The 15,666-nt window shown below is 44.7% G+C and overlaps 1 protein-coding gene and 1 long non-coding RNA gene across 4 annotated transcripts in view; both read right to left on the reverse strand.

Annotated features, from left to right (window-relative positions):
* Positions 1-15,666, reverse strand: part of LOC145717028 (uncharacterized) — a 560,651-nt gene that overhangs the window by 123,835 nt on the left and 421,150 nt on the right. The window lies entirely within an intron of this gene.
* SLC24A2 (solute carrier family 24 member 2) overlaps positions 1-15,666 on the reverse strand; it is a 239,949-nt gene that overhangs the window by 34,685 nt on the left and 189,598 nt on the right. For all 3 annotated transcript variants that reach the window (XM_081803017.1, XM_081803018.1, XM_081803016.1), the window contains 2 exons: positions 11,580-11,678; positions 8,539-8,657 (listed from right to left, as the gene is read on the reverse strand). In XM_081803017.1, the coding sequence (XP_081659143.1) occupies positions 8,539-8,657; positions 11,580-11,678 (218 nt within the window). The remainder of the gene's footprint in view (positions 1-8,538; positions 8,658-11,579; positions 11,679-15,666) is intronic.

The following is a 15,666-nucleotide window of genomic DNA, read 5'->3' on the forward strand; positions in this document are numbered from 1 at the left end:
CTATAAACATCGGGGTGCACGTACCCCTTCGGATCCCTACTTTTGTATCTTTGGGGTAAATACCCAGTAGTGCAATTGCTGGATCATATGGTAGCTCTATTTTCAACTTTTTGAGGAACCTCCATACAGTTTTCCAGAGTGGCTGCACCAGCTTGCATTCCCACCAACAGTGTAGGAGTGAAATAACCTTTTTTTTTTTTACTCATTCTTTGAGTCTTTGAAAAATTCCTTTACTTTTGTTCTCTTAGTTTCTCAATGTCATTGCATTTTTATATATATTTTTACCAATATACCTCATTCTTTCCACTCTGTTTTTTATCTTCTATGTTTCTATCACTTTTTTCTAAGAGATAAGTTGAAAAGAGGTAAGTCAAAAGCATCTTCTTTTTGGAAGGATGCACCATCTGAGACATTTATACTGCCTTCTGCATGGACATCCTGAACCAACAGAGTTAACATTTAAGTAGCAAACAAATTTTTAAAAAGTGATAAATCTCTGCCCACCTAGTGGTATGAAATATTTTACTCCCCTTATAATACCATCATATGGTTTGTTTTATATATAGATGGAAAAATAAAAAAAAAAACCCAAACATGAAGAATTTAACATATTAAAAACAAAATAGGGTTTCACTCAGCAATGGCAACCTGAAAAAAGCATAATCTGCTTCTACATAGCTTTGAATTGAAATCAAGTTTTCAAAGGATCTTGCTGTGAGTGATGGAGCTGTCTGGACCTAAGTTCTCTGAAAGCCAAGAAACCATTTTATTGCAATATAAAATGGCATCTGAAGAGTCTGGTGGAATGCAATTGCTTTTCTTCACTTTGCATTTTGCCCAAATAATTCCGAGGTGCAACCTACGGACAAGATGGATTGCTTTCTGTGTTGCTGTTGTAAATTGTTTTTTTGTATCATTTCCATGGGTTTCGTAAATCTTGCTCATACAAATCATGAAAGATTTGTCAACATAAAAGCTATTGGAGAATCATAAAAAATAATTCAAAAATCATTCCCATCATTTTAAATGGATTAGAATTACTCATAGGAACAGTAATATTAATGTCAGTATTTTTTTTTCCAGGGAGGTAATAGAGTTTTTTTTTCCTTTTTATTAATAGTCAGTCCTTAATGTACTTTATGTGCATGATTAATAGACATTCTTCAAACTCTTTCAGAAAGCACAATGACAAATGGTGTTATTAACAGTAAGATTCTCAGTGAATATATAATTCTTTGTCGATTTCAAATTTAGTCAGAAACTCGAGTCTGATCTTAATTTCATTTTAAAATGTGTTTGAAAGGCCTTTGGGTGCATCTTAAGCAGTTTGTAATTATTGTTCAGGTCATCAGATATACAAACTGGATCTCAACTTTTCCTTAGAAAAATATATGTATAGGTTTGAAGAACAAATGTTCTCTCTTTCAGAAATGGAATGAACTCCTGCAGTAAGGTCTGTTAGGTAAGACCCTATAATATCTACTTTCTAAAAAAAAATAGTTTGTATTGGGTTTTCTCTGATACTAATGAGTTTCTTTTCTGAGGCAATCGTAGTTCTGACATGGCGTGGGCCTTGAAAAGTCCAGTCGGATGGAGAACCTTTGGATGTTCTTTTCTTTTCCCTATCAGGCCTTTGCATCCCCCCCCTGCCCCCAAGCCCTGCCCTCTGCTCTGGCACACAGACACATCCCACTTTGCACCAAAGCCTGCATTTCTTGGGGGCCAGAAACCTCTTATTCGGCTTCACTCCTGTTCTAAGAGGTTGAATAATCCCATCAATAGGGGAAATGCGATCTTTGGCTATTTTCAAACTTTCCAAGATGGCAACCCTGGCTCTTACACCTTAGTCACTGAGGAAAGATACCTGCTCTTTGAATAACAGGAAGGTTCGAGGTTCACAACCCTCTGTTAAACCTCACTACAGCTGAGAACATAAACGTTTGCTAACTAAGGGTAATATTTTAGGAAGACATCATGGGGATTCTAGGTACCATCTGCTTCAATAATCTTGGAAATCCCTATCAGAGCTAACATTTTTGACCAAAATTTATTATGAAGTCTCCCGAAGGAGCTCCAAAACCAAAGAACAACAAGAACAACCCGTAATAAACTGCTACCTTGTTAATGATGCTGGCTTTTTTTTTTTTTAACCACCCTCAGAGATCCAAATTTAATGGAAAGGAGATATTTTTATGCATTTTATCTTTTTTTTTTTTTTAGGGAAATCTAAAATCAACTCACTTTCATCATCTTTCTCTACTCACTCTTAGTCACATAATACTGAAACATTTTTATCAGCACTATGAGGCTTTATGAAAGCAGACCTTAAAAACTCTCCTGAGCTTAGGTAAAGGTCAATGCTAGACTGGGGAGAAATAAATCAGGACTGAGTTCTCAAAAGGAGAAAGGAAGGGCTTACCACACTAAAGTGATGTTTAAGTGTACAGAAAGCAAGAAAGAAAAGAAGCATGCATTTTATACATTCTCATTCTGTTTATCTTTTTTTCCCTAGGAAAGTGATTTCCTTATACAAATCTGTTTGCCCACTGGTGCCCCTGTGTAACTTTTCACCAAAGCAAGGATAATTCTGATTTCCCTAAGGACAGAGCGAAATCTTAGAGGCAAAATGAAATAAAAGCTGCAACATATAAAAAACCAGTTCCCAATACATGGACATGTAGGACACAATAAAAAAGAAGTCAGACTTTCAGATTGCAGAATCTAAGACGTTTGCAAGGCATTGCCCCTTCCGCCCTGTCACCGTGAATGTGTATTTACAGGGTTCTGCCGTGTCTCGCATCGACCACCTCGATGCATCGAGGTTGGGCAGCTTCATGCAGCAAGCCGCCCAAGTGCCATCACCTGGTTGTTGTCTAATCAGCAGAAGGAAAGTGTACGAAAATGCTGGGTTCTGGGTGGGACTGTTTCTTTCAATTGTCTTCCGAACCTGGATAAAGTCCCAACACTACAAATTTGGAGGCGACTTCTCTGTGGCAGCTGGAATCTGTTCTGCGTTAAAATGACTGCATTGTGTCAGCAGTCACTGGGAAGGGATAATTAGCACTAAGCCATTTACAAGTCAGATTATTTCTTGGTTCTCCAGAGAACGTACCAATGAAGCAAAAAACCTGCAGAGGGGCTCCCTCTGTGAAAGAGACTATTTTAAAATGTTCTTCATTGCCAGTGTCAAGTCTGTACTGGAGAAAGCTCTCAGAGACGAGGTGTCAATGTTAAATTAGTTCCCTTGTAAATAGGGATTTTGAAACAGCAGGTTAATTACACGAGACAGGCTCAAGTCTCCAGAGAATACCAGCAAAATATATATATATATGTGTGTGTGGTGCATGGGGCTCATAATTTCCGTTAATAAAGTCAGGATGCACACCTTTTTCTTCACGTAGCATGATAAACATACAACTGGGAAAGAGATGAAACTAACACCATAAAGGTACTGAATCATTTCTGGGGAAGCTGTGCTTTGGGGGGTGGGGGGAGGAAGGGGCTGAGTGTTCTGATTTCACATCTTTATTCTGATTCGGGAGTCCTAGCCCTATCCTACCCCCTCACCCAGTGTCCTCAGCCTGGCAACCTCAGGATCACCTACACCTTCACTTCCTGTTCCCTCTCCAGGTCCAGATCTGCTCAAGGCCACCTCAGACACGGCTCTCAGATCCAACCATTGGCTATCCATGTCACAGCCAATACTTGGTCTAAGGCCTTGTCACCTGGGCCACTTGATAGATAACCATTTTTTAAGTTTTACTAAGTACCGCTAATAATAGCAAACACCCAGGCAGTGTTTTCTATGTGCCAAGAACTGTTCTAAGAGACTATTCTCATGGCAATGCTATGAAATAGGATTGTTATCCACGTTTCACAGAGAAGGAAAATGGAGAACAGAGAGGTTAAGTAAGGCGGCCAATGTCACAGAGCAGGTAAGTGGCGGATCTGGGACTTGGATTCTTGTGGTCTGTCTCCAGAGTCTCTGATCTTAAACCACTAAAACATACTGATTCTGTTTTAATTTAACCCATTATTATTTTTATTGTTGTTGCATTTTTTGGAATAGGGAATACAGGTACCTGGTTCAAAATTTAAAAGCTACAGAGGGGCGCCTGGGTGGCTCAGTCGTTAAGCATCTGCCTTCGGCTCAGGTCATGATCCCAGGGTCCTGGGATCGAGCCCTACATCGGGCTCCCTGCTCCGCAGGAAGCCTGCTTCTCCCTCTCCCACTCCCCCTGCTTGTGTTCCCTCTCTTGCTGTCTCTCTCTCTCTGTCAAATAAATAAATAAAATCTTAAAAAAAAAAATTTTAAAAGCTACAGAAAGCTGCATACTGAAAAGACCCTTTGCCACTCTGGTTCCCCATCACCCAGACCCTGGTTCAGGAGGTAGTCAGCATGACCAGTTTTTTCAGTAGCATCCCAAGCAAATATATATGTCATTTCCCCCTGTTTTCTCCATCCTAGACTGGGTACAATTTGGCAGTATGCCTTTTTCATTGAACATATATTGAAGATCATTCCGTATCGATACATGAAGAGCTTCCTTATTCTTTTTCTTTCTCTCTCTCTCTCTCTCTTTTTTTAAAGACTGCAGATGGTCTAGGGCTGGGCAAACCTTTTCCTGTAAAGGGCCAGATAGTAAATATTTTAGGCTTTGTGGTCCATATGGTCTCTGTCACATATGCTGCTAGTGTTTTTTTTTAAACCTTTAAAAATGTAAAAACATTCTTGTCTCACGGGTTGAATTAAAATAGTCTGCAGGCCAGATTTGGCCATGGATCATAGTTTGCTGACCCTTGAGCCAAGAGGCTCTTCCCTTGATGCCCTGCATCTAGTCTTCCCTCACTCTGGGCCCTTCTTGAGCATCCTGAAAGCACTATGCTCCTCTCTTCCAAATCTGACACTGACGGTGCTTCCTCTAAACCCTCTGTGGCTCCCCACTCCTGACAGGGTAAAGTCCAGACTGCTTGGTGGAGCCGACAATGCCCTTCACGATCCATGTATTTTTCCATACCTTCAGGTCTACTGCACTGGTCCATGCCACCATCAGCTCTCAACCTCAACTCCTACAGTGACCCCTTTGCCCCGCTATTGGTATGCAACCCTCCTGCCCCAAATTCACTCTCCACATGGCAGCGCAGCCCTAGGGATTTTTTAGAAGAACAGATCATATCTGGGAACCTCCAGTGGCTTGTTGCTACCCTAGAAGGAAGTCAACTTCTTTATCATGGTCTACAAGGTGAGCCAGTTCTGCTTGGCCCTCCTGTCCCACCTCATTGTCACCATCCTCCCTCCCTCTGTTCCCCATCCACCAGCCACACTGACTGTTCTGTTCCTCGAGGAAGCCTAACTCATTTCTGCCTCTGTGGGTGCTGTTTCCTTGGCTGCCTCCTTGGAGTTCAGCCTCAGTTCAAATGCCACTTCCTTAGTGAGGCCTCCCCGCAGCTCCCAACCTACAAGGGCCCTCCACAAGTCCTCGCCACACCACCATGCTGAATTTCCTTCTTGGCCCTTGTGGTCATCTATATCTTGGTTTGTATCTGCAAATTCTTTGCTTGGCTGGAACGTGTGGGTGTCTCCAGGGCCCAGCCCGGTGCCTGACACATATTAGATGAACACTTAAAAATTTTCTGATTGAACAGTTGAAGAGTTTCAGCCCCATTTACCTTTCCTAGTGGATCTCTCTTCACTCCTCACCTTCTGCTTCAGTCTCCGGGTCCACTGGCCTTCTCACCCACCACTAAACATGAACTTCCTTCTTAAGGTTTTACACCTTTGCACTTGTCATCTCCTTCTCTGAGCAACGAACTCCTACTCACCCATCAACACCCAGTCAAATGTTACCTCTACCTTTACACTTTCTCTTGTGTCAACTTCTTCCTCTGACAGGCTCCCAGAGCACTTTGCACAGAGCCCCGTGGTCACCCTGGGCTATAATTATTTACTTACCACAAATGTTTGTTTATTTATTATATCCTGAATACCCCCAGACATTATATATATATATATACACATATGTATATGAATAAGTATTTTCTTATCTGTTTATGTGTGTGTCCCCATCTATAGCATCTCTATCTATCTATATGTATTACATTTTCATTTTACCTAAACAAGCTCCTTCAGGGAAGGAACACCTTGGCTGGGATTTATACGGTAAGTGTGGGCACAGAATAATATAAATAGCAGCATTTAGCTCTGTGCTAAGTGCTTTCCATACATTTTCTCATGTAACTCTCCTAATAACCCAAAGGAGGGCGGCACCATTATTATCTATAATTTGTCAATGGGGAGCCTGAAGCGAGATTAGGTAACTCGCTCCGGGTGGATCCACCATTCCCCACCAGGCCGTCCGGCGGCCAGCACGCGAGGCTCCTTGGGGTGCCTCCTCTTTGCCCTTGAGGTGGTGCACAAATCTGTCCTGTTTCCCTGTGTGAGACCAGGGGGGCACAGCTCTGCTCAGAGAGGGGTCAGGTGAAGCTCTCTCACTCCCCTGCAGTAAGGTCCTCCCTTGTGGGGGGCACAGATGTCCCTCTGCCAGCCAGATGGAGAGGCACGATGAGGACGCTGCCCTCTGCACACCTGTGACTGTGTCATCCCCAAGGGCAGCCAGATGTCCTTGGGGCCCACCTCCTGTTGCCACATGCTGTTTAGCCATGTGGACATAAGCGGCTCTGCCAGCTTACACTTGAGCTAATGTGATGGGACCACAGGGCTCTGGGCAGAAGGGCGAGAGCCTAGAAGGCAGAGGAGACAGGGCAGAAGGAGCTCCCTTTCTTTATCATTTCCTTTCGTTATTTCTTTTCCAGCTTTACTGATGTGTAATGGACAAATACAAATCATATCTATTTAAGGTGTACAACACGGTCATTTGGTGTATATATATACATACATACATATATATATATATATCCTTATATGTATGTATATATATGAAAAGCACAGCAAAGGAAACCCTCGTCAAAATGAAAGGCAATCCATGGAATGAGAGAAAACATTTGCCAAGCCATATATCTGATAAGGGGTTAATATCCAAACTATATAAGGAACCCCTACAACGCAATAGCAAAATAAAAAAATAACCTGATTAAAATATGGGCAAAAGACCCGAATAGGTATTTTTCCAAAGAAGATATGCAAGTGACCAACAGGTACATGAAAAGGTGCTCAATATCTTTACCCTTTCCTTTAAGTGAAGAGACTTTTCTTGCCTATTCTTTCGGGGAATAAGGGCAACTGGCAAAACTAGCATGTTTTTTTTTTTCCCCTAAGAAGTGCAGGCTCCGTTGCAGAGTGTATCCTGGAATAAAGAAGAAGGTCCTGGAATAGATTTGTTGTAGTCTGGCTTCTGTTTGTGGGCACATGTAACTTTTCAGCTCATTGGGAAAATTCTGTCTAGAGAAGTAGGTCACAAACTTTACAGCAGTGCTATTCAAAGTGAGGTCCTTGGACCAGCAGCGGCAGAACCATCTGGGGGCTCGCTAGCTTTGCAGATTCTGGGACCCACTCCAGACCTGACATATCCAATTCTGAATTTTAACATGATCCCCCAGGAGCTTTGTAAGCACATTCGAGTTTGAGAAACATGGACTGAGGGTGCCTGACGAGAATGTGAGTTGGGGCCCTATGCCTTAGCAATCCTGATACACTTGGTAAGGAGGAGATCCAGAAATGTGGCAAGCATCACCTACTTTTGGGTGGTTCTGCTTCCTTTTGTGAGCAGCTGTGGTCCAGAGGCAGTGCTGTGTGCTGAAAATAGTCCAGGCACTGCATTTAGATGGATCGGGGATTGAATCGCAGCTCTGCTACCCACCAGCTAGGTAATCCTGATTAAGCACTTCATCTCGTCACACTTTAGCTTCCTCAACTCTAAAATGGAGAAGGGAAAGGCCTACGCCTTCAGCTGTGAGGTTTAAAGGCAATATATGTAAAGTGCCCAGTACCAAGTCTGTGGCATAGAGCACGTGGAAGGTTAAGTATTACAACTATTAAATCAAACAGTTGTCTACTGGTTGTACCACTGGATGGCAGAATGGGCCACAGTATTGATTAATTTCAATTGCGGAGCCAGGGAAGGCCAAGGGGGGTTAACCAGGGTGTGATGGCTGTAGTTTCTTGGTTACTTACCCTTGATCTTAAAGACACAGAGAAAGGATTAGACTGCAACAGCCATCAAACTTTATCATTTACTAAGAATCACCAGGAAGCGAGTTTAAAATGTTGATATCTGGAAGCTGTTAACCCAAGATTCTGTTTCATCAGGTCTGGAGTATGGCCCAGGGATCTGTATTTTGATCTCGGGGAGATGAAATGGTTGAGGCCACCGATCTCACTCTGAGAAACAGTGGCTTAGAAAATGTGTGAATTCATTCAGTACACAAAGAGCTTGACACACGTGGGGGCCTTTGCTGGTACTGAGCAACAGACACGAAGAGAATTCACTCTCACCCGTGTCTGCCCTGCCCGGGAGCGTGGGTCTCCGAGGAGAAGGGAAGCTGTGTTAGGACATCAAGAACAAGGGGAAAAAGCCATACCTGGGCTTCCGCAGCTTCGATAGTGTGGGAGAGATTTCCATTTTGTACGGGTTCTGAAGCATCACTGGGTGGTGTCATTTCAACCTCCGTGCTGGTGCTGTTTGGGAGCTCGATTTTTTCTGTGGTACAATGTAGATACACACAGAGAAAGCAAATGGAGTCAATGGGGGTAAGAGCCATGTTGGAAGGAACGTCCTAAAATGTTGGGCCAAAGAAGACAGTGGTCTCAGAGGGGTTAAGGCCCAGGGCTGGGGTGGCGCCAAATGGCAAAGGATTTTTAGCATTCTTCCCAATACCTCTCAGCGTTTTCAGTCCTCCTCCTCTCTTTAATAGCTCTCTGGCTCTCTCACTCTGGGCTGATATCTTGAGTCCCCATTCAGCTCCCCTGGCGCACATTCTCTATGCCAGGCAAAGTCACCAAGTAGCCATTCAAGAACATGAACACAAACATTTTTTCACCAAAACCATGCTCAATCTGTACACTAATATTATATCCAGGACCACACCCCTTGGATTTTTTTTTTTTTTACAGCAGGATCTTTTCTTTTATACAACATTCTGGAAAGGATATTTATTGGCTAGGGACCCAGGAGACTTGGGTCCAAGACTTTGCTCTGCCATTATCAGGCTGTCACTTCAGGCAAATCTCCTTTCTGTGGGTTTCAGGAACCTTATCTGTGAAATGAGGGGGTTCAACTGGTTGACCTTAAGGCCCACTGCTTCCAGCCCTAATTCTCTAGGTGCGTTGCGTGCACAAGCCTGCCAATGTCTGGGTGGTGGGGGCAGGCTCTAGAGCCTGGCCTTCTCAAAATGCCTGGAGAATGCTCTTCTGCACATTCTACACCTGGGAATCCTATGGCAAGCAAGGCGAGGGGAAGCTGAACAAGTAACAGAGGGAAACATCTTCATTCCTGAGTGCGAGATAACATCTGCCTAGCATGAAGCCACAGGTCAGCAGGTACAAATTCCAGTTTTCCTCTGGGAGTTAGAAGTGCCTCCACGGTCATGGTGAAGCCCTGGGACTCTCTGACACTGGGCATCCCAGACCAGCCTGGGCTCATACTCTGGTTCTACTGCTTATGCTGTGGGACGCCTAGCAAGTAATTTAACTTCTCTGAGATTTAGCTTCCTCATCTGTGAAAATGGGGTGATGTGCTAATACCACTAACAACGATACAATCAAAGGGTATGCCTGCGAAATAAGAACATGCATATAAAGCACGTGGCACAGAGCTGGGACAGAGCAAACAAGCAAGCAACAAACTATTCTGATCATTATTATAGTCACTGCCTGGCACTAGACGATTTCTTTTGGGGGCTCAGAGAAGCACCTCACGTGATCAGTGATCAGCACCACCAAGGTCTGCCATGACTTCAGTGGGAGCAAAATAGAAAGGTGCTTAGACCTTCTGGCTCTGCTGGGACCCCGCCACTCAGTTTAGGAGTGACCAAGTGAACTGTCTGGTAACTTAGTGGGTGTGGCATGGGCCATGTCCCAATCTTCTTGGATTTTAGGAGACAATGAAGCCATGGGGGTCTGTGTCAGGCCTGCCGAGAGCATCGTCATGCTCCTCGGTCTCAGATACGAGCTGTATCGGGCCACTCATAGAGTGTCAGAATGTTTGTTTCTAGTAACTTCCAAAGGACGACACATTTTTATCACTGGAAAATATTTTGAGAGTTACATAAAAATGATTGGGCTTGAAGTGGCCACATTCTGGAAATCACAGGGAAATGTTTCTGTTTACTCATGTATTTAGTGGTGGGATACAGATGCATAAGTATATTTAAATACAAAAAGCCACAGAAGCTCAAATGTATTTTATCTTTCCATGTTTTTCACAGCGGCAGTGTCATGTATGTGGTGTTCTGCTTTATGTGGCTCTACCAACTATTCCTAATACGCTTGGTCCAGTCATGAAAAATACCAAACACCAAGTACCTGGGGAGATATTAAAACTGGGTTTTGGGGTGTCTACTGGCTGAAGTGAGACAACATTGAGATCAGCCCACGATGGCCAAACCTGACCCTACCAACATGGGATGATCAGGTCCCAAAGTGGAATTAAGATGTTCGAGAACAGAGGTGAACTGATGAGAAGAAACAGCCCCTGCACACAATATTTAACATCTCAGTTTATTCCCCTCAGGTTTTTCTTTTCATAGCCAACAGAATCTTGACTGTTCCTTGGCCAAAGGTTGTCCGCGAGCCAGAAGTCAGGCTAACAGGAGAGGCAGAAACTCTCCTAAGGAGTGTCCCGTATTTTGAGTGCAACACTGCTGCATTTTGTCTGCAGATCATTGCAGTTTCTTGGGCAACGGCATCGTTTGTAGCAGAGATCCAGATTAGGTTAAATTTAGTCTGAATTTAGGATTAGTGGATTATATTATAGTTGCAGACAGGAGAGGAGGAACATCATGTTCCGAGTTAAAATAAGATGTCTGAATGTCACGATCTGGTTCACACGGGAACTCAGAAAAAGTCAGCCCAAAGAGACCTGGGCTGCTATTGCTGAATTCTTGAGAAAGGAGAGGTGGTGTCACCTCGCAAGGACCCCGTCACTCAGTTCAGGAGTGACCAAGTGAACTGTCTGGTAACTTAGTGGGTGTGGCATGGGCCATGTCCCAAGTATAGCATGTCAGTATCTGGTTACCAGGCAAGAATCTCAGAAAGGATACTCTCACATTTTGTTAAACATTAAAAAGACAGGTGTATGTGTGGGTCGTCCTTCTGTAGAATTCCTGAAATGAAATGATTTTCTACTCTTCAAGGGAAATGCCTGGTTAGAAGCTGGTTTTACTTTAGGTTCCTCAGAGAATCATTTTACTCTTCTTGGAGTTCCCCTAGAGTAGGTGACATAGTGTATCCATTTATGCCCTGTGCCCCCCAGGGAAAATGGGCTCTTGCGGAAACCCAGGAACGGGCTGAGCCGCAGGGTTGCGGGTCTGCACCGAGTCAAGGGGCCCACGCTGGGTCCTGCCTCCCCACGCCCCTCCGAGTGCTCCGGGAAAGGCATGGGATGCAAGTTTCTCGCACTCACCCACGTGATTGGCAGCCCCGTTCTGCCTCTCGTTCTCATCCACCTGGCATTTCTTCTTGGCAATCTTATGGAGAATAGAAGCCTTTTCTCTGAACCTCCCTGAAGCAAGAGAAAGCAGTGGAAAAGGAGACACAATGAGGAGGACGATAAAGAGAGGGGCTCTCGGAAAATGCGAGGCACTGGCCCAACAGGCACGTGGCTTGCACAACTTTCTGCTCAACTCAAACACCCTGTGCCCTGCACGAGGGGTACGTTCTTACCTTTGTGGATTCTTTAGCCCAAATCTCTGTTGAGAATCTCAAGCCACCAGACCACAGATGAAAGGTTTGCCTTGGACCTCCTCCCTCCCTCCCGCTTGCTTACAAAATAAAGGAAGGCGCTAGTCATCACTAAACCCCCCTCTCCTGCTGAGATCCAAAACATGTCTAAAGACACGGTGCTGCTCTGGAGACAGCCGTTTCTCTGGAATTAAATGTCCATCCCAGAACTGGCTTTCGACCATGGAAAGCCAAGCCCAGGGGTCCTTTGAGTTGACTTCGGTTTCCAAACATCTATCTTAATCAACACTGAAGTTTCTAAACGAGCTGGGAGGATGCATCCCAGCTCTCCGAATTAGCTGAGTCAGCGGCAATTAAAGCATCAAGGAGGCATCTGCTTCCACCTGGGGATTTAGGGCAAAGAACGATCAACTGAGCACAGCAAGTAAAGTCTGTTGGTGATGAGCTGCTTAGGGGAAGGTGCTGGAAAAATACTCCAAATTCTCAAAATCATCATTTCAAACAGCTATACCACAAGTAAGACACTTAATTTCTTCTCCATTATTGACATAATTAATGGTTACATGCATGCAACAAGCACAGGAAAATAAAAAGCATGCAAAAATGTAGAAATTAGTGAAACATAGCCCATTTTGCTTTCTTTTTTAATCCTTGATCCCCTCTGCACCTCCCCTCCCCCACCCAGGAACATTCAAAGTACAAAGGAGCCTCATTTTAAACGGACTGGTTCTTGCCTAGATTCACATAGGATGAGCCCTTCAGTGCACCACAAGCTCTACAATGTTCTCAGTAGGGATTTGTGTTGGCTGGATTCTCTAGCAGCGTACTAACGTGGGAGCTCATTTTACCTTTCTAGTTAGACCCAAATGGAACCAAACCAAACCAAAACCCAAACTTTCTCTTGGAGGGTCTCTTTTCTTAGGATGGGACATGGTAGGTTGACATCCGCTTAGCTACCCCCCACTCACGGATGGAAGTCATGGGGTGTGGTCATAGCAGTGACTTTCATGAGTGGGTGGGGGTGACAGAAGCTGGAAGCTAGAGTGGGATCAGCTGATTCCAATGGTGAAGGTGACCCCAGTTGGAGCCCTTTCTGCTTCCCAGCTCCAACAGTCCTAAGCCCAGACACCTTGCTACCACAAAGGCGGCCTCTGGAACGAGAGCGCCTCGGTGTAGGCAATGAACGTGCACCAGAACGCACATTCTCGAAGGAAACAGGAAAGGAAATGTAACACAGCAAAGTAGGCTGGCATGGGGCTTGGGCTTCATGAGGAATGAGGAAGAAGGATGAGGTGACAGGCGCGATGTCCATCTCTGAGGGAGCTTGAAGGTCAGCGTTGAAGATCTCTGAGGGAGCTTGGAGGTTCAGAGAAAAGGTCTTTTGGGGTTTAGCCCTGGGGGCAGCTTCCTTTATTTTGTAAGCAAGCGGGAGGGAGGGAGGAGGTCCAAGGCAAACCTTTCATCTGTGGTCTGGTGGCTTGAGATTCTCATACCATGCTGAAAGGTATTTTGAATTCAGCTGTTTTTATTTAATTTCTGAGGAAAACTCTGGGAAGAAAGGGGGAGAGAAAAGAAAGCCTGGGGATTAGGAGGAGGAGGTGAAAGGGAATAAGAAAGGCCAGAAAATGAAGAGAAAAAGAAGGAGTTCAAGGAAGGAGGAGGGAGGGAGGGGGTTGTGACTGCTTGCAGTTGGCAGGGTGGGTGCCAACCTTTCTCTTGGCTGCCGAACCTAGTCTTATCTGCTTCTCCATACTCTGCAGCCATAAGCCCCGAAGAGGGGTACTTCTTGTGGAAGACACTTCCAAGAGGTCCTCACATCGTTTGCTAAAAAGCCCAGAAGACAGAGAAAGAAGTTCTGAAACATAGAAGATGGTGCTTCTACCAATAAAACTCTTCAGTGGTCTCAGGGTCACTGTTTGAACTTAGAACCTTCTAAAGCTCTGTGAAGATGGGCAATAATTGCCATTTAACAATTACATAAAAATGATAATAAAGCAGGAAAGCATTCAGAAGGCCAGACAAATAAACCTGTGGAAACAACCTGAAGTAACCTAATCTAAGGAATGCCCCAAAGTCTGGAATCACGGCAGAGAAAATATTTGACAGGAAACCGCTGATCGCCTACTGTGTGCGGTCACAGGAGTATTTTCAGGGCTTAGATGTAGACCAGAGGGAAATGATGAGAAAAGGCACCCCAAAGCATGGAAGGGCCCTGCCACTCATGGGCTGGCTTTCCCAAATCCTCTAATAGAAGGCAGGCTGGGACCATAGGATAGGAGATGATTCTAGACTTGGAATTTCGTAGGTTCTCAAACATTTTCACAGGTCAGCGAGGGCTTTCTAGATAGCATGTTCCGACTTTTCCCACTGCAGCAACACTTGAGATTTTCTAAGCTGCTGAAAGGTGGGAGGGGTTGGCTCTCTTTGTTTTCTCTCGGGGTTTAGCCCTGTGGGCAGCCAGGCAATGCTGGGAGGCTGGCTGAGACCTCTCCTTTCTACTCACTTCTTCAACTTCTTTAATTCAACATTTGTCCCAGTTAGCATGACCTGATTACCATTCTGCATTCCTCCGCAGCCTAAAAGGATTTTTCTCTTAAAGATGAGTTTCTAGAAAAGCAGCAGTTGAAATGCCACCTTCAGAATTCAGCACTCAGGTGTGCTCCTCGAGGGTGGTGGGGCAGAGCCTGACAAAGTAAGGCAGCTCCTTTCAGCCCAATGGACACCCCAGGGATCGCCACAGGGTGCCTCCTGAGAAGAGTTGTGAGGATGGCTGAGCAGACAAGAGTAGGCATGCGGTCCCCGGGGCAGAAGCCAGCACAGAACCTGTGATTCTCAAAGTGACCCTCTCTGTGCCTTGGGGTAGGAAGGAAAGGCACCTTCAGGACCTATGCAGCCTGATGCCACAAACCGGTGAGAACACCAAGTAGGCTGTATGTGTGTTGGGGACAGCACAGTATTGTGGTTAAATTTTGGACGTGACTTAAAGGCAGGTAGATCTGGGTTGAAGCCCTATCTCTTTCAATGACCACTGGGCGAGTTTTGGTTAAGTTCTTGAATATCCCTGAGCTTCAGTTTTGCCATCTGTTTAACAGGGATTCCAATGGCATTGGCTCATGAGTTAGACGCAAGGCTTAAGTGAGAAAATGTGTGCAAGGGGCTTATCACAACACCTGGCATTGGAAGAAGTCTGTAAATAAGAGGAAAAAGAAAAACAAACTAATGAAAACCACAGAGGCAAGGGTGACATGGCCCCGAGTTGCCTTAGGAGAATTGTTGGCATCTTCTCTTCTCTCAATGCAAACATGCAAGCCTGGAGAATTAGCTACACCCCGACCCAGCGGTTTAAGCCTAGTGGGACCGGTGTTCGGGTTTTAGTGAGTCCTCCGAAGTCAGTTCCAAAACCGATTAGGAAAAGGATCACTTTGCATCTTCCTAAAATTGAGAGGTCAAGGTGATAGAGCTGCCATTCTGTGTTTTAAACATTGATACCTTTGTGATCTGAAAATGGAGAGATGGTGATCAGCTTTTCCCCATCACCTGGGAGGACAGAGTTCAGGCAAGGAATTACTGCTGCACCATGATCTATGGGCTCCAAAGAACTTCCTGATGTACCAGGGGTTTTAACTCCTCTGTATCTCAGGCTCAGAATTTTAAAACGGGGCTCATACACCCTTCTCGATCTTTTTTTTTTTTTATTCTTACGTTAATCCCCATACATTACATCATTAGTTTTAGATGAAGTGTTCCATGATTCATTGTTTGTGCATAACACCCAGTGCTCCATGCAGAATGTGCCCTCCTCAATACCC

The sequence above is a fragment of the Leptonychotes weddellii genome, chromosome 14 (assembly GCF_054177405.1).
Source record: "Leptonychotes weddellii isolate Sample4059 chromosome 14, ASM5417740v2, whole genome shotgun sequence".
NCBI lineage: Eukaryota > Metazoa > Chordata > Mammalia > Carnivora > Phocidae > Leptonychotes > Leptonychotes weddellii.